Source organism: Chiloscyllium plagiosum, chromosome 21, assembly GCF_004010195.1.
Source record: "Chiloscyllium plagiosum isolate BGI_BamShark_2017 chromosome 21, ASM401019v2, whole genome shotgun sequence".
NCBI classification, from domain to species: domain Eukaryota; kingdom Metazoa; phylum Chordata; class Chondrichthyes; order Orectolobiformes; family Hemiscylliidae; genus Chiloscyllium; species Chiloscyllium plagiosum.
Genome location: NC_057730.1, coordinates 49,088,966 through 49,102,318, shown reverse-complemented (window position 1 = coordinate 49,102,318; position 13,353 = coordinate 49,088,966). Strand labels below are relative to the sequence as shown.

General features: G+C 40.5%; 1 protein-coding gene across 1 annotated transcript in view; it reads left to right on the top strand.

Moving 5' to 3' along the window:
- clec16a (C-type lectin domain containing 16A) overlaps positions 1 to 13,353 on the top strand; it is a 269,823-nt gene that overhangs the window by 205,839 nt on the left and 50,631 nt on the right. The window contains exon 23 of the mRNA XM_043711087.1: positions 3,774 to 3,938. Within this exon, the coding sequence (XP_043567022.1) occupies positions 3,774 to 3,938 (165 nt within the window). The remainder of the gene's footprint in view (positions 1 to 3,773; positions 3,939 to 13,353) is intronic.

Genomic DNA, 13,353 nt, shown 5'->3' with positions numbered 1-13,353 from the left:
TTCTTTAGCAAGACGGAATTGGGTACTGCAGATGCTGGAGATTAGAGTCAAGATTAGAGTGGTGCTGGAAAAGCACAGCACCGTTTCAGGCAAAAGCCCTTAATTAGGAAAACGCTGAAGGGCTTTTGCCCGAAACACCAATTTTCCTGCTCCTCGGATGCTGCCAGACCTGCTGTGCTTTTCTAGCACCACTCTAATCTTAACTATATTCTTTGGCACTCCTGTATGTCTTTGAGGAGAAAGTGAGGTCTGCAGATGCTGGAGATCAGAGTTGGGGTTGCAACGGAGTGAGTGGAGGGCTGCGCGTTCTGAGGGTGAGAGGTTGGAGTGGGTGAGAGGGGTGGGGGAGTTCAGGTGGCGGTTAATATCGCGGCGGCAGTTGGCTATGAAGAGGTCGAGAGTTGGGGTTGCAACGGAGTGAGTGGAGGGCTTATGCCCGAAGAAGGGCTTATGCCCGAAACGTCGATTCTCCTGTTCCCTGGATGCTGTCTGACCTGCTGCGCTTTTCCAGCAACACATTTTCACTCCTGTATGTCTGTTCTGCTCCTTTCCGTATTAAATTTCAAAGGAACATAGCAGAATTCTAGATGTTGATATCGAGTATTGGATTCAGTTCATAAATTCGCAGTTGTGATTCAGTTAATTCAATTAATCCTTAGTTATTCAAGATCAAGTTACATATGTTGAAATAAGTCGAACAGGAAATTGTATGCATTTGTTTTGATGACGTTTACAGAGTGAAATAAATAAAAGACTGATATAATCACGAAGAAAAGAGAACTTCTGTTCCAAGCAAATACTTCGTACCCATTTCACAAAGGGTCAATCACCCATTTTTAAGAAACATTTGAGTTTTGGTTGTCATATCTATTTGACATGTCCATTAGTGTTTAAGTAGAACTGCATACAGCAGAAAAGTCTAAAAAAAATTTAAAAATTAAAATTTGTATTAATGTTATTTAATTAGGAAAATGAATTTAGGAAAAAAATCCTCCTGAATTACTCTGCAGCAAGTTGTTATGAGCAGTAGCGCTGCTTTGGTGTCAAGCTACAAGCTCGTCTAGTCTAGCCCAGAAGCAGGGGACAGGATAGCTTGCTTTTCTGCTTAAAAGGTAGGAATTGTGAAGTCAGTGTCATGAGAGATGAGTAGGGCTATCTCTGGCTTTCAGTGACCAATTAATTACCTGCTTTTGAGTTTCCTCAGTCGTTAAATCGGCCAATTGAAGGAGTGGGAATGTGAGGCTTGGGTCTTCGTAAGTTTCAACTTCTTGTCCAGAATTTAATTCCTTTAATGGTAGAAAAAGAGATTGAACCTCTCTGATGCCAATCTGACAGATTATTTTCACTTCCCTGCCCCTTCTCAGGAGGATATTTTGTGATTCTATTTCTGTACAGATACTGACTGAGTATTTCCATTATTTTCTGTCTTTATTTCAGATTTTCATCACTGTGATAACCTGCTTTTCGATTAGAACCAAACACTAATATTTGCAGATAAAATTTGAGAGTCTGACCAATTGCCTTCTAACTTCTCTTGCCCTTCTATAAAGATGCTTTCAATTCTCCACCTTCTGTGGAAAACTGATGGAACAATAGTCTGAAAATACTAATTATAATCAAAAGGCAGAAATGAGTAAATTTAATGGAACTAGTTTAAATTTCTAGTTCTCGCAATTAGTGCTTTTTAGCAAATTCTTTAGAATGAATATATAGTCCACTTGCTTGTATTCAGGAATGTGATTTTGCCACTAACTGCCAGAAACAAAAATTCTCTCCCCACTTCAGTTCCATTCCAGACAGCCAGGTTTGAAATATATTTACATGGCAGGCAACTTTGAGGTAATTCTGGTGACTGAATGAAGTTTCAGCAATGCACTAAATAAACCACACAAGAGAGGTGCAGATGAATGACACATTTACTCAATGTCTGGATCCTCTTTTTGAGACGCGTGACTGTGCTTTGACTTGATTTTTCTTTCACTTGATTTAGCTCAATTATGCTGGCAATGCCTGTGAAATGCTGGGATTTGACAGTTCTGAAACTGTACTTCAAGTTTTGAGCAGTTTTCTGTATGTTCCAAGAATTCCACAGATTGTCTTAAGACTGTCAAAATGGACACTGTCATATTTTGTGACTTTATCTTTAAAATTCACATCTGTAATGTCACGTTTTCTACTTTCGGATTAGTTAAGACCCTGTTTTATGAATCATTATTTTCTCCTTTCTAAATTTTCATTCTGTTTAAGGAAAACCTAAACCAAACAAGGTTAGGGTTAGAAAGTCCACTCACTTTACTCACTTCTGACATTTATCCAATTTCCTTATAAAAGCCAAAAGTGAATCAGCATCTTCCGCTTACTCTGGTAGTGAATTCTAGGACCTGGTCACTTCTCTCTCTGTGTATATATATCCAGGCCCCACTTTGTTTTACTTCATAGCCTCTCTGGGGCGGCACGGTGGCTCAGTGGTTAGCACTACTGCTTCACAGCGCCAGGGACCCAGGTTCAATTCCAGCCTTGGGTGACGCATGTCTGTGTGGAGTTCGCACATTCTCCTCGTGTCTGCGTGGGTTTCCTCTGGGTGCTCCGGTTTCCTCCCACAGTCTAAAGATGTGAATGTCAGCTAAATTGGTAATTCTAAATTGCACGTTGCATTAGGTGCTTTAGTTAGAAGGAAATGGGTCTGGGTGGGTTTCTCTTCGGAGGGTCGGTGTGGACTTGTTGGGCCGAAGGGCCTGTTTCCACACTATAGGCAATCTAATCTAATCTAACCTTCTGCCTGTCAATCTCAATACTAGCTTTTCCACTCTACCCAGAGGTGTCTCATGGAATCAAACAATGTATGATATTCTGCAAAGTGCAAATGACTAACTTTTAGAAGCTGGGCTGAATTCTTGATTTGGAGATGCCGGTGTTGGACTGGGGTGTACAAAGTTAAAAATCTCACAACACCAGGTTATAGTCCAACAGGTTTAATTGGAAACACACTAGCTTTCAGAGCGTCGCTCCTTCATCAGGTGATAGTGGAGGGCTCAATCCTAACACACACAATTTATAGCAAAAATTTACAGTGTGATGTAACTGAAATTATACATTGAAAATTTGATTGTTAAGTCTTTCATCTGTTTGAATACCATGATAGTTTCACTTTCATGTGTAAATCACAAAACATTGTTTTAAAAGTTGCATTCTCAGGTTAGCTGTTAACAATGGGTGATAGCTAGACAATATGTTTCTGAATTCTGTTTGGCTATAATGTGGGACAAAGAATTTAGTAAATGCGTCAAGGAGATGACAGTTAAGATTAGCTCCCTGTCTTGGAAACTGCAGATAATTCTTAGCCACAGTCCCATCTGCTTTTCTGCTCACTGCGAGGCGATCACGCTTTCCTTTAACAGTAGAGCTAATCCCCTCCAGTGCCCTCATTGTGGACTAGCTAGCTTTCAGAGTGCTGCTCTTCCATCAGGTGGTTGTGGACCTGAGGAAGGAGCAGCACTCCGAAAGCTGGTGCTTCCAAATAAACCTGTTGGACTATAACCTGGTGTTGGTGGATTTTTAACTTTGTGTCAGTGTACACTGATTTGTAATGTTCATTATAAATGGGGGAAAAAAATTGACATCCATACAATTGAAAAAAAAAGAAATTAGTTAAATTAGCTTTAATGTCATTATTTAGTTGATTTGTTTTTGTTTTAAAAAGAAATTCATGCAGTCAAACTCTATTCAAGAATGACAATAGTTTAAAAAATTTTAAAATTGATATTGTATTCCAGTACTATTGGATCTCCCAGTGGAAACCTCTTCTGAAGTCATGGGTTTTGGACATGGGTCACTTGCTGCCCATCATCTACCTTTTAGATTCTATGACCAGTCTCGCCGTGGTGTCAGTGATCCGACAGTCCAACGTTCAGTTTTTGCTTCTGTTGATAAAGTTCCAGGTAAAAGTGAACATTCCACTTGCGTTTGTTTTGCAAGCCATTGTGAGAAGTCATTATGTAGCATTAACCCGTTGAAGACTGACATGGCTTAATTACTATGCATTAAGGATAATAGTCTGCTTTTGTTGCTTGTGCTTTAGAAAGCAAGAAGTGTTCTCTTGGACTGTATGCAGCACCAAACTATTTTATACTTTGGTGTTTTGACCAAAATCATCATCAAATGGATTAAAGCATCTGTTTATGTTGTACACAGTCTATGATACAGTTATAAACAAATATATTTTTCTTCATTTTGAAGGAATTATTTAAAGAAACATGGAAAATTACAGTAACAAAAAACAATAATAACTGATAATTGGCAAAATCGGACTTGGTGAATGTAAACTTGTCACCCTTTGCTGTCCTGAGAATGGTGGAGCTTCAGGAGTGTTTGTGGCTATGTGTAACAATGTAATCATTGTATGAAAGTTGATAGATATACTGGTTTTGCTATTGGCAAGTATGGATATTTGATCTGATTTTCAATTTTCATTCTATTCTGCAAGCTGCAAAGCCAAATGCTATTTAAAGAGTTAATTCACAGAAGTTTCTGATGCTTGTTAAGAACCAGATGATGTTTCTATTTGATTCAGTCAGTTCCTCTTTTTTTATACATAATGCCAGCAATGGAGCTCTCATTATCACTTTTGGGTCATCATCACCAAAACACCACACTAACCATTATTTCTGTCATGTGTGGTTCAGTAAGAATCTACAAAGCATTTAAAAATGTTGCTTAAACAGGGTTTTTCCACTACATTATTTAAAGCCTATCTGTGTCTGCAGTTTTGAGTTCAGGGTTAATGAGCTTTTATCAAAGTGCATGAAGCGGGGTCAGCATAGAATCAACATTTTCCACTCACCCCAAACTAAACTTAAAATAAATGTAAAAGCATTCGTCATTTTTCTTTCCATTTTTGCTTAATCTGAAGATAGTTTGCCCCATCAAATGTGATAGAAATTAACTAGAAACAGCAAGGGATATGTTCAGTTGCAAAGGAGTGAAGGCTTACATCTGTATAGTATTTTTCAGACCTAGCGTCGACTTGTCTGCATTTATGAGTTACAAATTGTACCAGTTGCCAATTCTGCTGTCCACCGTTTTGCTCCTGGATCTTTAATAACTGCGCTATACAATCTAGAATCGGGCGATAATTGAAAATTAACAGTGCAGAAGCGAATATGGAGAATCTGAGAAGGATGTATTCAGCCTTTGCAAACTAAATGTGAAAATCAAATGTACATTTCTTTACATTGGAGAGAAATGTAAAATCCGTGAGTAAGAACACCAACATTGACTCACATTAGTGAACATCAAGAAACCTATTCTACTTTTTGTCATTTTATATAAATGATTTGGATGCGAGCATAAGAGGTACAGTTAGTAAGTTTGCAGATGCCACCAAAGTTGGAGGTGTAGTGGACAGCAAGGAGGGTTACCTCAGATTACAGCAGGATCTGGATCAGATGGGCCAATGGGCTGAGAAGTGGCAGATGGAGTTTAATTCAAATAAATGAGAGGTGCTGCATTTTGGGAAAGCGAATCTTAGCAGGACTTATACACTTGATGGTAAGGTCCTAGGGAGTGATGCTGAACAAGGAGACCTTGGAGTGCAGGTTCATAGCTCCTTGAAATTGGAGTCGCAGGTAGATAGGATAGTAAAGAAGGCGGAATAGGATAAATAGACAAAGTCGTTTCCCTGGGGTGGGGGAGTCCAGAACTAGAGGGCATAGATTTGGGGTGAGAGGGGAAAGATATAAAAGAGATCTAAGGGGCAACTTTTTCACGCAGAGGGTGGTACATGTATGGAATGAGCTGCAGAGGATGTGTTGGAGGCTGGTACAATTGCAACATTTAAGAGGCATTTGGATGAGTATATAAATAGGAAGGGTTTGGAGGGATATGGGCCAGGTGCTGGCAGGTGGGACTAGATTGGGTTGGGATATCTGGTCGGCATGGACAGGTTGGACCGAAGGGTCTGTTTCTATGCTGTACATCTCTATGACTCTAACTCCATTAGCATACATGAATATCTCGTTATTAGTTAATCTCACCTCATTTATTTGCTGTTTCCCACCTGCTGGATGGAAGTAAGATGGCAAGTTCAAGCAGTTACATGGCGACTCAGCATGTTGATTACTTCTCCAAGTCTCCAACTTGGACACCAGACACCAATGTCTCAGGACACACTTCATAGACAGCATTAATCCCCTTAATGAAATTGGTCAAATATCAGCCTTACTCCATCATAATAGCATGTCTCCGATCCACTTATAGAACAATTCTGTACTTTACAGCTGCACATTTTTAAGCACACTGGCACCAATCATTGGAATGCTGCTGCAAGGATACTTTGCACACAGGAAAGGGCATTCATTTCATGAATTGGACTTGCCTGTATTTCAGGAATCGTCATTTGCTCTCATAGTGTTCACTCACATTGTGCCTACTTTGATGCTCTTAGCATCCCCTTGATCTGGCATATCTTGCTTGGCCTTGCCTTACCTTTTTTACACTTTGCCCGCTCGCCTGAAGCTTAGACTCTCAGTACCTCCATCTTGAGTTGCCTTATAGTCCATAGTCAAGTCAAGGGAGGTATTCTTCAGTCAGGAGCTGACAGCACAGTAAGTCAAAGATGGCCTCCAATGCCTGTCCAGAGGCCTGATCATGGCTATTCTACCGCTAGAGCAGCCAGGATTAGGGCATCGGTAGTTCTACAAGCTGCTGTTAGCCTGCGGGCCCAGTGCTATTTGCAGAGAGTCAGTCATGGAGTTGCAGAGAGATCCATTGGGGTCTTGTCACTTATCTTTCAGGACTGTCTGTTGAAGTGGGTCAAGAAATGTGCCACACTCGGTCCTGGGCATCTGTCTGCTCATGTGATAGGATTAATTAATAACATTGGAGTTCAGACAGCTCTAGGTAGCAGCAACCACAGTGCATTTTCAGTTTACATCCAGTCTGAAAGAAAGAAGATTAGGTCTAAGACAAGTATTTTAAACTTAAATAAAGGCAAGTGTGCTGGCATATTAAGCTAAGGGTTGATCAATAGAGGCACAGTGGTTAAAATTTATTGGCATAATTTAGAATACTCTTAAGTATATTACCACTAAAAAGAAACATTTGAAAGCACAGACCCACCATCCTGGGTTAGCAAGAATATTGGGAAAGCATCAAGCTTCAAAACCTGGAATCACTTCCATCTAGAAGGACGAGGGAACATCACTATGGGCACTTGGAAATAAACTTATTGGACTGCAGTAATAGAACAAAGAATTATGACAGATTAGATTGCAATGAAGAAAACCAATAAAGTCTTGGATACTTTATTGGGCAGGTGGGACTAGTTTAGGATTGTATTCAGCATGGACTGGTTGGACCGAAGGGTCTGTTTCCATGCTGTATTACAGTATGACTCTGATTCTATTATGAACTTTTGACTGTCTTTACATATTTATATGTGACTTTGAAGAGGTTTTTAAAAGCCGGAGATGGAAAGGTGAAAGAAAGAGCAGGTTTCAGAGGACAGGAACATGGTGTCTGAACATGCAGCCACCTGTGATGAAATGATGGGAAAGGAAAATAAACTATTCAAGAAGGGTGGCATGCTGAGTAACAAGGAGTACTTTTGAAGGAACGGTATGGGTAAGAAGATAGGGTTTTAAGTGAGAGTGTGAGAAATCTGAAGTTAATCTGCAAATCTAATGAAGTTTATACAGGGAAGGAATGATAAAACGGTAAAACTTTGAGGGTGAGGGCACTAGCTGAGATGCTTTAGATGAAGGTATTTGCTGAAGTATTTTGGGTGAATGCTTAGACTGGTGCTGAGATCTGGATAAGAAAGCATGGGAGAAGGCTGAAGGAATTCGAGATTTGGACTGCTGTTTTCATATTTTTGGGCAATGCTCTTAAACACCTGAGCAGGTGTAGATTATTACTTATTAATGCATAGTTTGTTTCCATTCAATGTTGAGTATTGAAGTTTGAATTAACGTGTAAGCATTTGCAATACAATGTGCATTTCAAGTCACCATTCATCAAGCGAACCGTATTATATGATAACTCTAACCACTTGTTCCGGGGAACTCTGAGAAAAACCTATTTATTCATCATAAAATGAGTTTTACTGAGTTTACTAGAATTCTCATTCTGTTTAATTGAGAAAAGCATCTGTCATTTTGCCAGCTTCAACTCTGGTTTCCCGGAAAAATGCCAGATGGTTTCACATTTGGGAGTACTTTGCAAATATTTGCATACTGTATAGTTTTATTGCATGCCAGTTTGTCTTGATATTGGTCATTGCAACTCTGCTTCAAAAAGTTGTTATTTCAAAAGTCCTTGCAGATCATAAATTAGGCCAAAACTGTGGTGCTGTACAAGAGGGGTGGCAGCATTGTTCGCAGCTGATGTAATTCACACAAAAATTTATGTTAAGTATTGTTCAGGTACTTTTTACTCAACTGTTATTCCAAGATGATCACAGATTTCATTTTGTTTTTGGGTATGGGAGAAGGATGACCAATATATGTTCTTCAAATCACCATTATCTGATCATTCTTGCTGTTGTTAGGTTTGGATTCTTGATATGCATAACTTGTTTGCTTAACTTGCGTAAATTGCAGCAATCATTGCAGCTATATGAACAGAAGCTTTTATTTTTGAATTAAATTTCAGTAGCTTTTTATTTCAAATTTGTGAATGCACTGTTATTGTCTTTGGTATTTTCAGTAAGAAATCGATTCCCTTGTAAATCCTTTTGTGGATTGTTATCTTTGCTTCTTGGGCTGGTTGGTTTAAGCAAAGCCATGACTTTTACAATGTTTGTGTTACCAACTATCTGTTTGCCCAGTGCTAAGGGGCGTCTCCACTCTGCAGTGAAGCACCAATCTCATTTGCAGATATTAAAGAAAGGCACTACTTTCTTTCTTGAGTTTGGGTGTCTTTGCCTTAAAGGAAAATTTGCCTTGATGTTTTATTTGTGGACATGTTCTTTATTGAGGGTGGGTGAACCAAAGATCTTGCACAAGAGAACAGGCCAATATGCATGTTTGATCCTCTGAGTGCAAAGGTTCTAGATTCATTTCAAACTTTAGGATTCAAGCGCAAAAATCTATACCAACATTCCAGTCCAGAATCGAGGGAGTGCTGTTAACAGCAGTCTTTCTGAGACCCCAAAACCCAACCAGATAGGTACGAAGAATCCTATGGAGTTTATTTCAAAAATTATCAGTAAAGTTATCCCTGGTGTTCTGGCTAATCTTCGTTCCTCAGTCATTATCACGGAAACCAGATTATGAGGTCATTATTATTTTGTTTTTTGTTGAATGCAATTCATTTGCTACAGTTCCTACTTTGCCAAAAAGATTTCAAAAGTGCGAGAGTTTATGAAAGCCTTATGTAAGTCTGTCTTTTCTTTCTGCTAGTTTGTTTATACACAAGACACCCCATTCTCTAAAAACTCTCATTCAGTCTTGGTTGGTGGTGAACTTGCCCAGTATTGTACTCTCTGCCATAGTCTAAAGATGAAATTAAAACATAATGTAAATGGTAAAAATAAATTATTTCCTTGGCTCAATAAGAGGCAAAATATTGTGTAGTTGTTCCTGGTTAAGTTTAACATTCAAATTGATAGTTAACTTGGACTAAATCAACTCAATGTTGCAAAGTGGCCGGAGATAATATTTTTGCTCCTGTTTCTTAGTCTGTTCAATTTGAGGAATATTGTTGACCGGTAATGTACGGATTTCAACATACATTGGCTCACAGGGTGTAGCCCAAGGAAGAACTGATCAGGCTTTGGCAAAGTTGCAGATCCTGACATTGGAATCCTTGAACATTGAATGATAAAGCAATGTAACTTTTTTTAAGGATATTGTGTATTGTTTGACTTGAATTGTTGTGGATCTTCTCAACCTTTTGATATTTAGCATTGCTGTTGAAATGTGAAGAGATTTTAGAGCAACTTGAAGGATGTGGATTGTTCTGTAGTGGTCTCTGTGAGATGGAAGCTCTTAATTTAAAAAAAGTGTAATTTTTTCAGGAATGTAAGCAAAAGGTTGGTAAGCTCAGCAGGTCTGGCATTATCAATGACGGGGGAAAAGCAGAAATAACATTACAAGTCCAATGACTCCTGTTCTGAAAAAGACTCAGAAGAGACATTGGACTCAACACGTTAACTCTGTTTCTCTTTCCACAGTTGCTGCCAGACCTGCTGAGTTTCTCCAGTACTTTGGTTTTTGTTTGCAATCTTGAGCGGTTGCAGTATTTTGCTTTTCAGTTTTGTAGTTACAGAGAACCAGTCAGAAAGAGCTGTGTAATTGTAATAATGTTAACACCGTTGGGTAGCCATAGTATTGTACTGAGTGTCTCATTTAAGTATTCAAGGCAGGCATGGTCCTGTCATTTAGAGTTAGAGTGTTACAGAATGGAAACCGATCCTTCAGTCCACCTCGTCCACAACTATCAGACATCCCAATCTGACCTAGTCCCATTTGCTAGCATTTGGCCCATATCCCTCGTAAACCCTTCGTATTAATTTACCCATCCAGCTACCTTTTAAGTGTACCAGCTTCCACTGGCAGCTCATTCCATACATGTGCCACCCTCTGCATGAAAAAGTTAACCTGGCATCCTTTTTAAATCTTTCCACTCTCGCCTTAAACCTGTGACCTCTAGTTTTGGATCTTCCCACATTAGAAAAAAAACCTTGTCTATTCAATTTATGCATGCCTCTTATGATTTTGTACATGATTCGGAGATGCCGGTGTTGGACTGGGGTGTACAAAGTTAAAAATCACACAACACCAGGTTATAGTCCAACAGGTTTAATTGGAAGCACACTAGCTTTCGGAGCGACGCTCCTTCATCAGGTGATTGTGAATCACCTGATGAAGGAGCGTCGCTCCGAAAGCTAGTGTGCTTCCAATTAAACCTGTTGGACTATAACCTGGTGTTGTGTGATTTTTAACTATGATTTTATAAACCTCCTATAAGGTCACCCCTTAGCTTCTGACGCTCCAGGGGAAATATTCCCAGCATTTTCACCCTCTCCGCATAGTTCCGGCAACATCCTTGTAAATCTTTTCTGCACCCTGTCAAGTTTAACAACATCCTTCCTTTAGAAGGGTGACCAGAATTGTATGCACTGTTCTAAAAGTGGCCTCACCAATGTCCTATGAAGCTGCAACATGACATCCCAAGGCCTATACTCAGTGCTCTGATCAATGAAGGCAAATGTGCCAACCACAGCCTTCATCCTGCCTACCTGTGACTCCACTTTCCCCTCTACCCTAGGACTCTTGTTTAGCAATACTCCCCAGGGCCTTTCCATTAACTGTGTAAGTCTTGCCTTGGTTTCCCTTACCAAAATGCAACACCTCATTTTTTTTATATTAAGCTCCATCTGCTGCTACTCTGCCCATTGGCCCATCTGATCCAGGTCCAGTTGTACTCTGAGATAATCACCTTCACTGTCTACTACACCACCTGTTCAGGTGTCATCTGCACACTTATTAATCATTCTTTCCATATTCTCATCCAAATTATTTATACAAATTATTAAAAGCGGTGGATCCATCACTGATCCTTTTTGAATATAGCTGGTCATAGGCCTCCATCTAAAAAGCAACCCTCTACCGGTACCCTCTCTCCAACTTCAAGCCAATTTTGTATCCAACTGGCTAGTTCCCTTTCACTCCCAAGTGATCTGGCCTTACCAACCAGTCTACATTCGGAACTTTGTTGAACACTTGCTGAAATCCATGTAGACAATGTCTGCTGCTCCATCAGCATACTTCTTTGTCACCTCTTCAGAAAGCTGAATCAAGTCGGTGAGACATGATTTCCCACGCACAAAGCCATGTTGACTATCCCTAATTAGTCCTTGCCTTTCTAATTGCATGTAAATCCTGCCCCTCAGAAACCCCTCCAACAGCTTACTCACCACTGATACCAGGCTCACTGGTCTATAGTTCTTTACCTTTTCCTTTACAGCCTTTCTTAAATACTAGCACCACATTAGCCAACCTCCAGTCTCTGGCACCTCACCCAATGATACAAACATCTCAGTTGCAGCAATCTCTTCCCAAACTTCCCACAAAATTCTGGAAAATACGCGATCGGTTCCTGGGGATTTATCTACCTTTTATGCATTTTAACACCTCCAGCACCACCACCTCTGTAATATGAACTCTTTTTCAAGGCGTCACTATTTATTTTCCCAAGTTCCCTAGCTTCTATGTCCTTCTCCACAGTATATACAGATGTGAAATATTCATTGAAAATCTCACCCATCTTCTGTGGTTCCACACACAGATGGCCACATTGATCTTTAAGGGGCCCCATTTTCTCTTTAGTTACTGTTTTACCCTTGATGGACTTAGAGTTAAGGACAATACAAAGAGATTCTATATTTGCCAAAGCTATCTCATGCCCCCTTTTTGTCGTCCTGATTTCCCTCTTAAATATTTTCCTACTGCCCTAACACTCATCTAGGGATTCATTCAATCCCAGCTGTCTATACCTCCTTTTCCTTGGCCTGTGCCTCAATTTGGTAAAAACAATGACTGCAGATGCTGGAAACCAGATTCTGGATCAGTGGTGCTGGAAGAGCACAGCAATTCAGGCAGCATCCGAGGACAGGCAAAATCGACGTTTCGGGCAAAAGCCCTTCATCAGGAATAAAGGCAGAGAGCCTGAAGCGTGGAGAGATAAGCTAGAGGAGGGGGGGGGTGGGGAGAAAGTGGCATAGAGTACAATAGGTCAGGGGGGAAGGAGATGAAGGTGATAGGTCAGGGAGGAGAGGGTGGAGATCGTCAGGAATGTGGTGAGGGGGCAATGGGGCTGAAAGATAAATACTGGGCTGGGCTGGTGGGAGGGTCACTGGGAAGGCGATAAGAATATGTAGGTGGGATTGATTGTGATATGTCGGAGGGGAGGGTGGAGTGGATAGTTGGGAAGGAAGATGGACAATTAGTTCAGTTCAAGAGGGCAGTGCGAGGTTGAACGGTTGGATCTGGGAGAGGTTGGTGAGGGGATATTTGGAATTTGGTGAGGTCAACGTTGATACTGTACAGTTTGAAGTTTCCAGCTGTCCTATCACCTATCCACTTCACCGTCCTCTCCGACAGATCACCATCACACCCCACCTGCATCTACCTATCGTCTTCCAAGCTACCTTCCACACAGCTCCATCCCCACTCTCATATTTATTTCTTCGCACCCTTTCCTCTCCCTTAACCCCAACTTTCCTGATGAAGGATTTATGCCTGAAACGTCAACTCTCCTGCCCCTCGGATGCCACCAACTTGCTGTGCTTTTCCATGACTACACTATTCAACTCTCATCTTCAGCATCTGCAGCCCTCACTTTCTCTCGGCC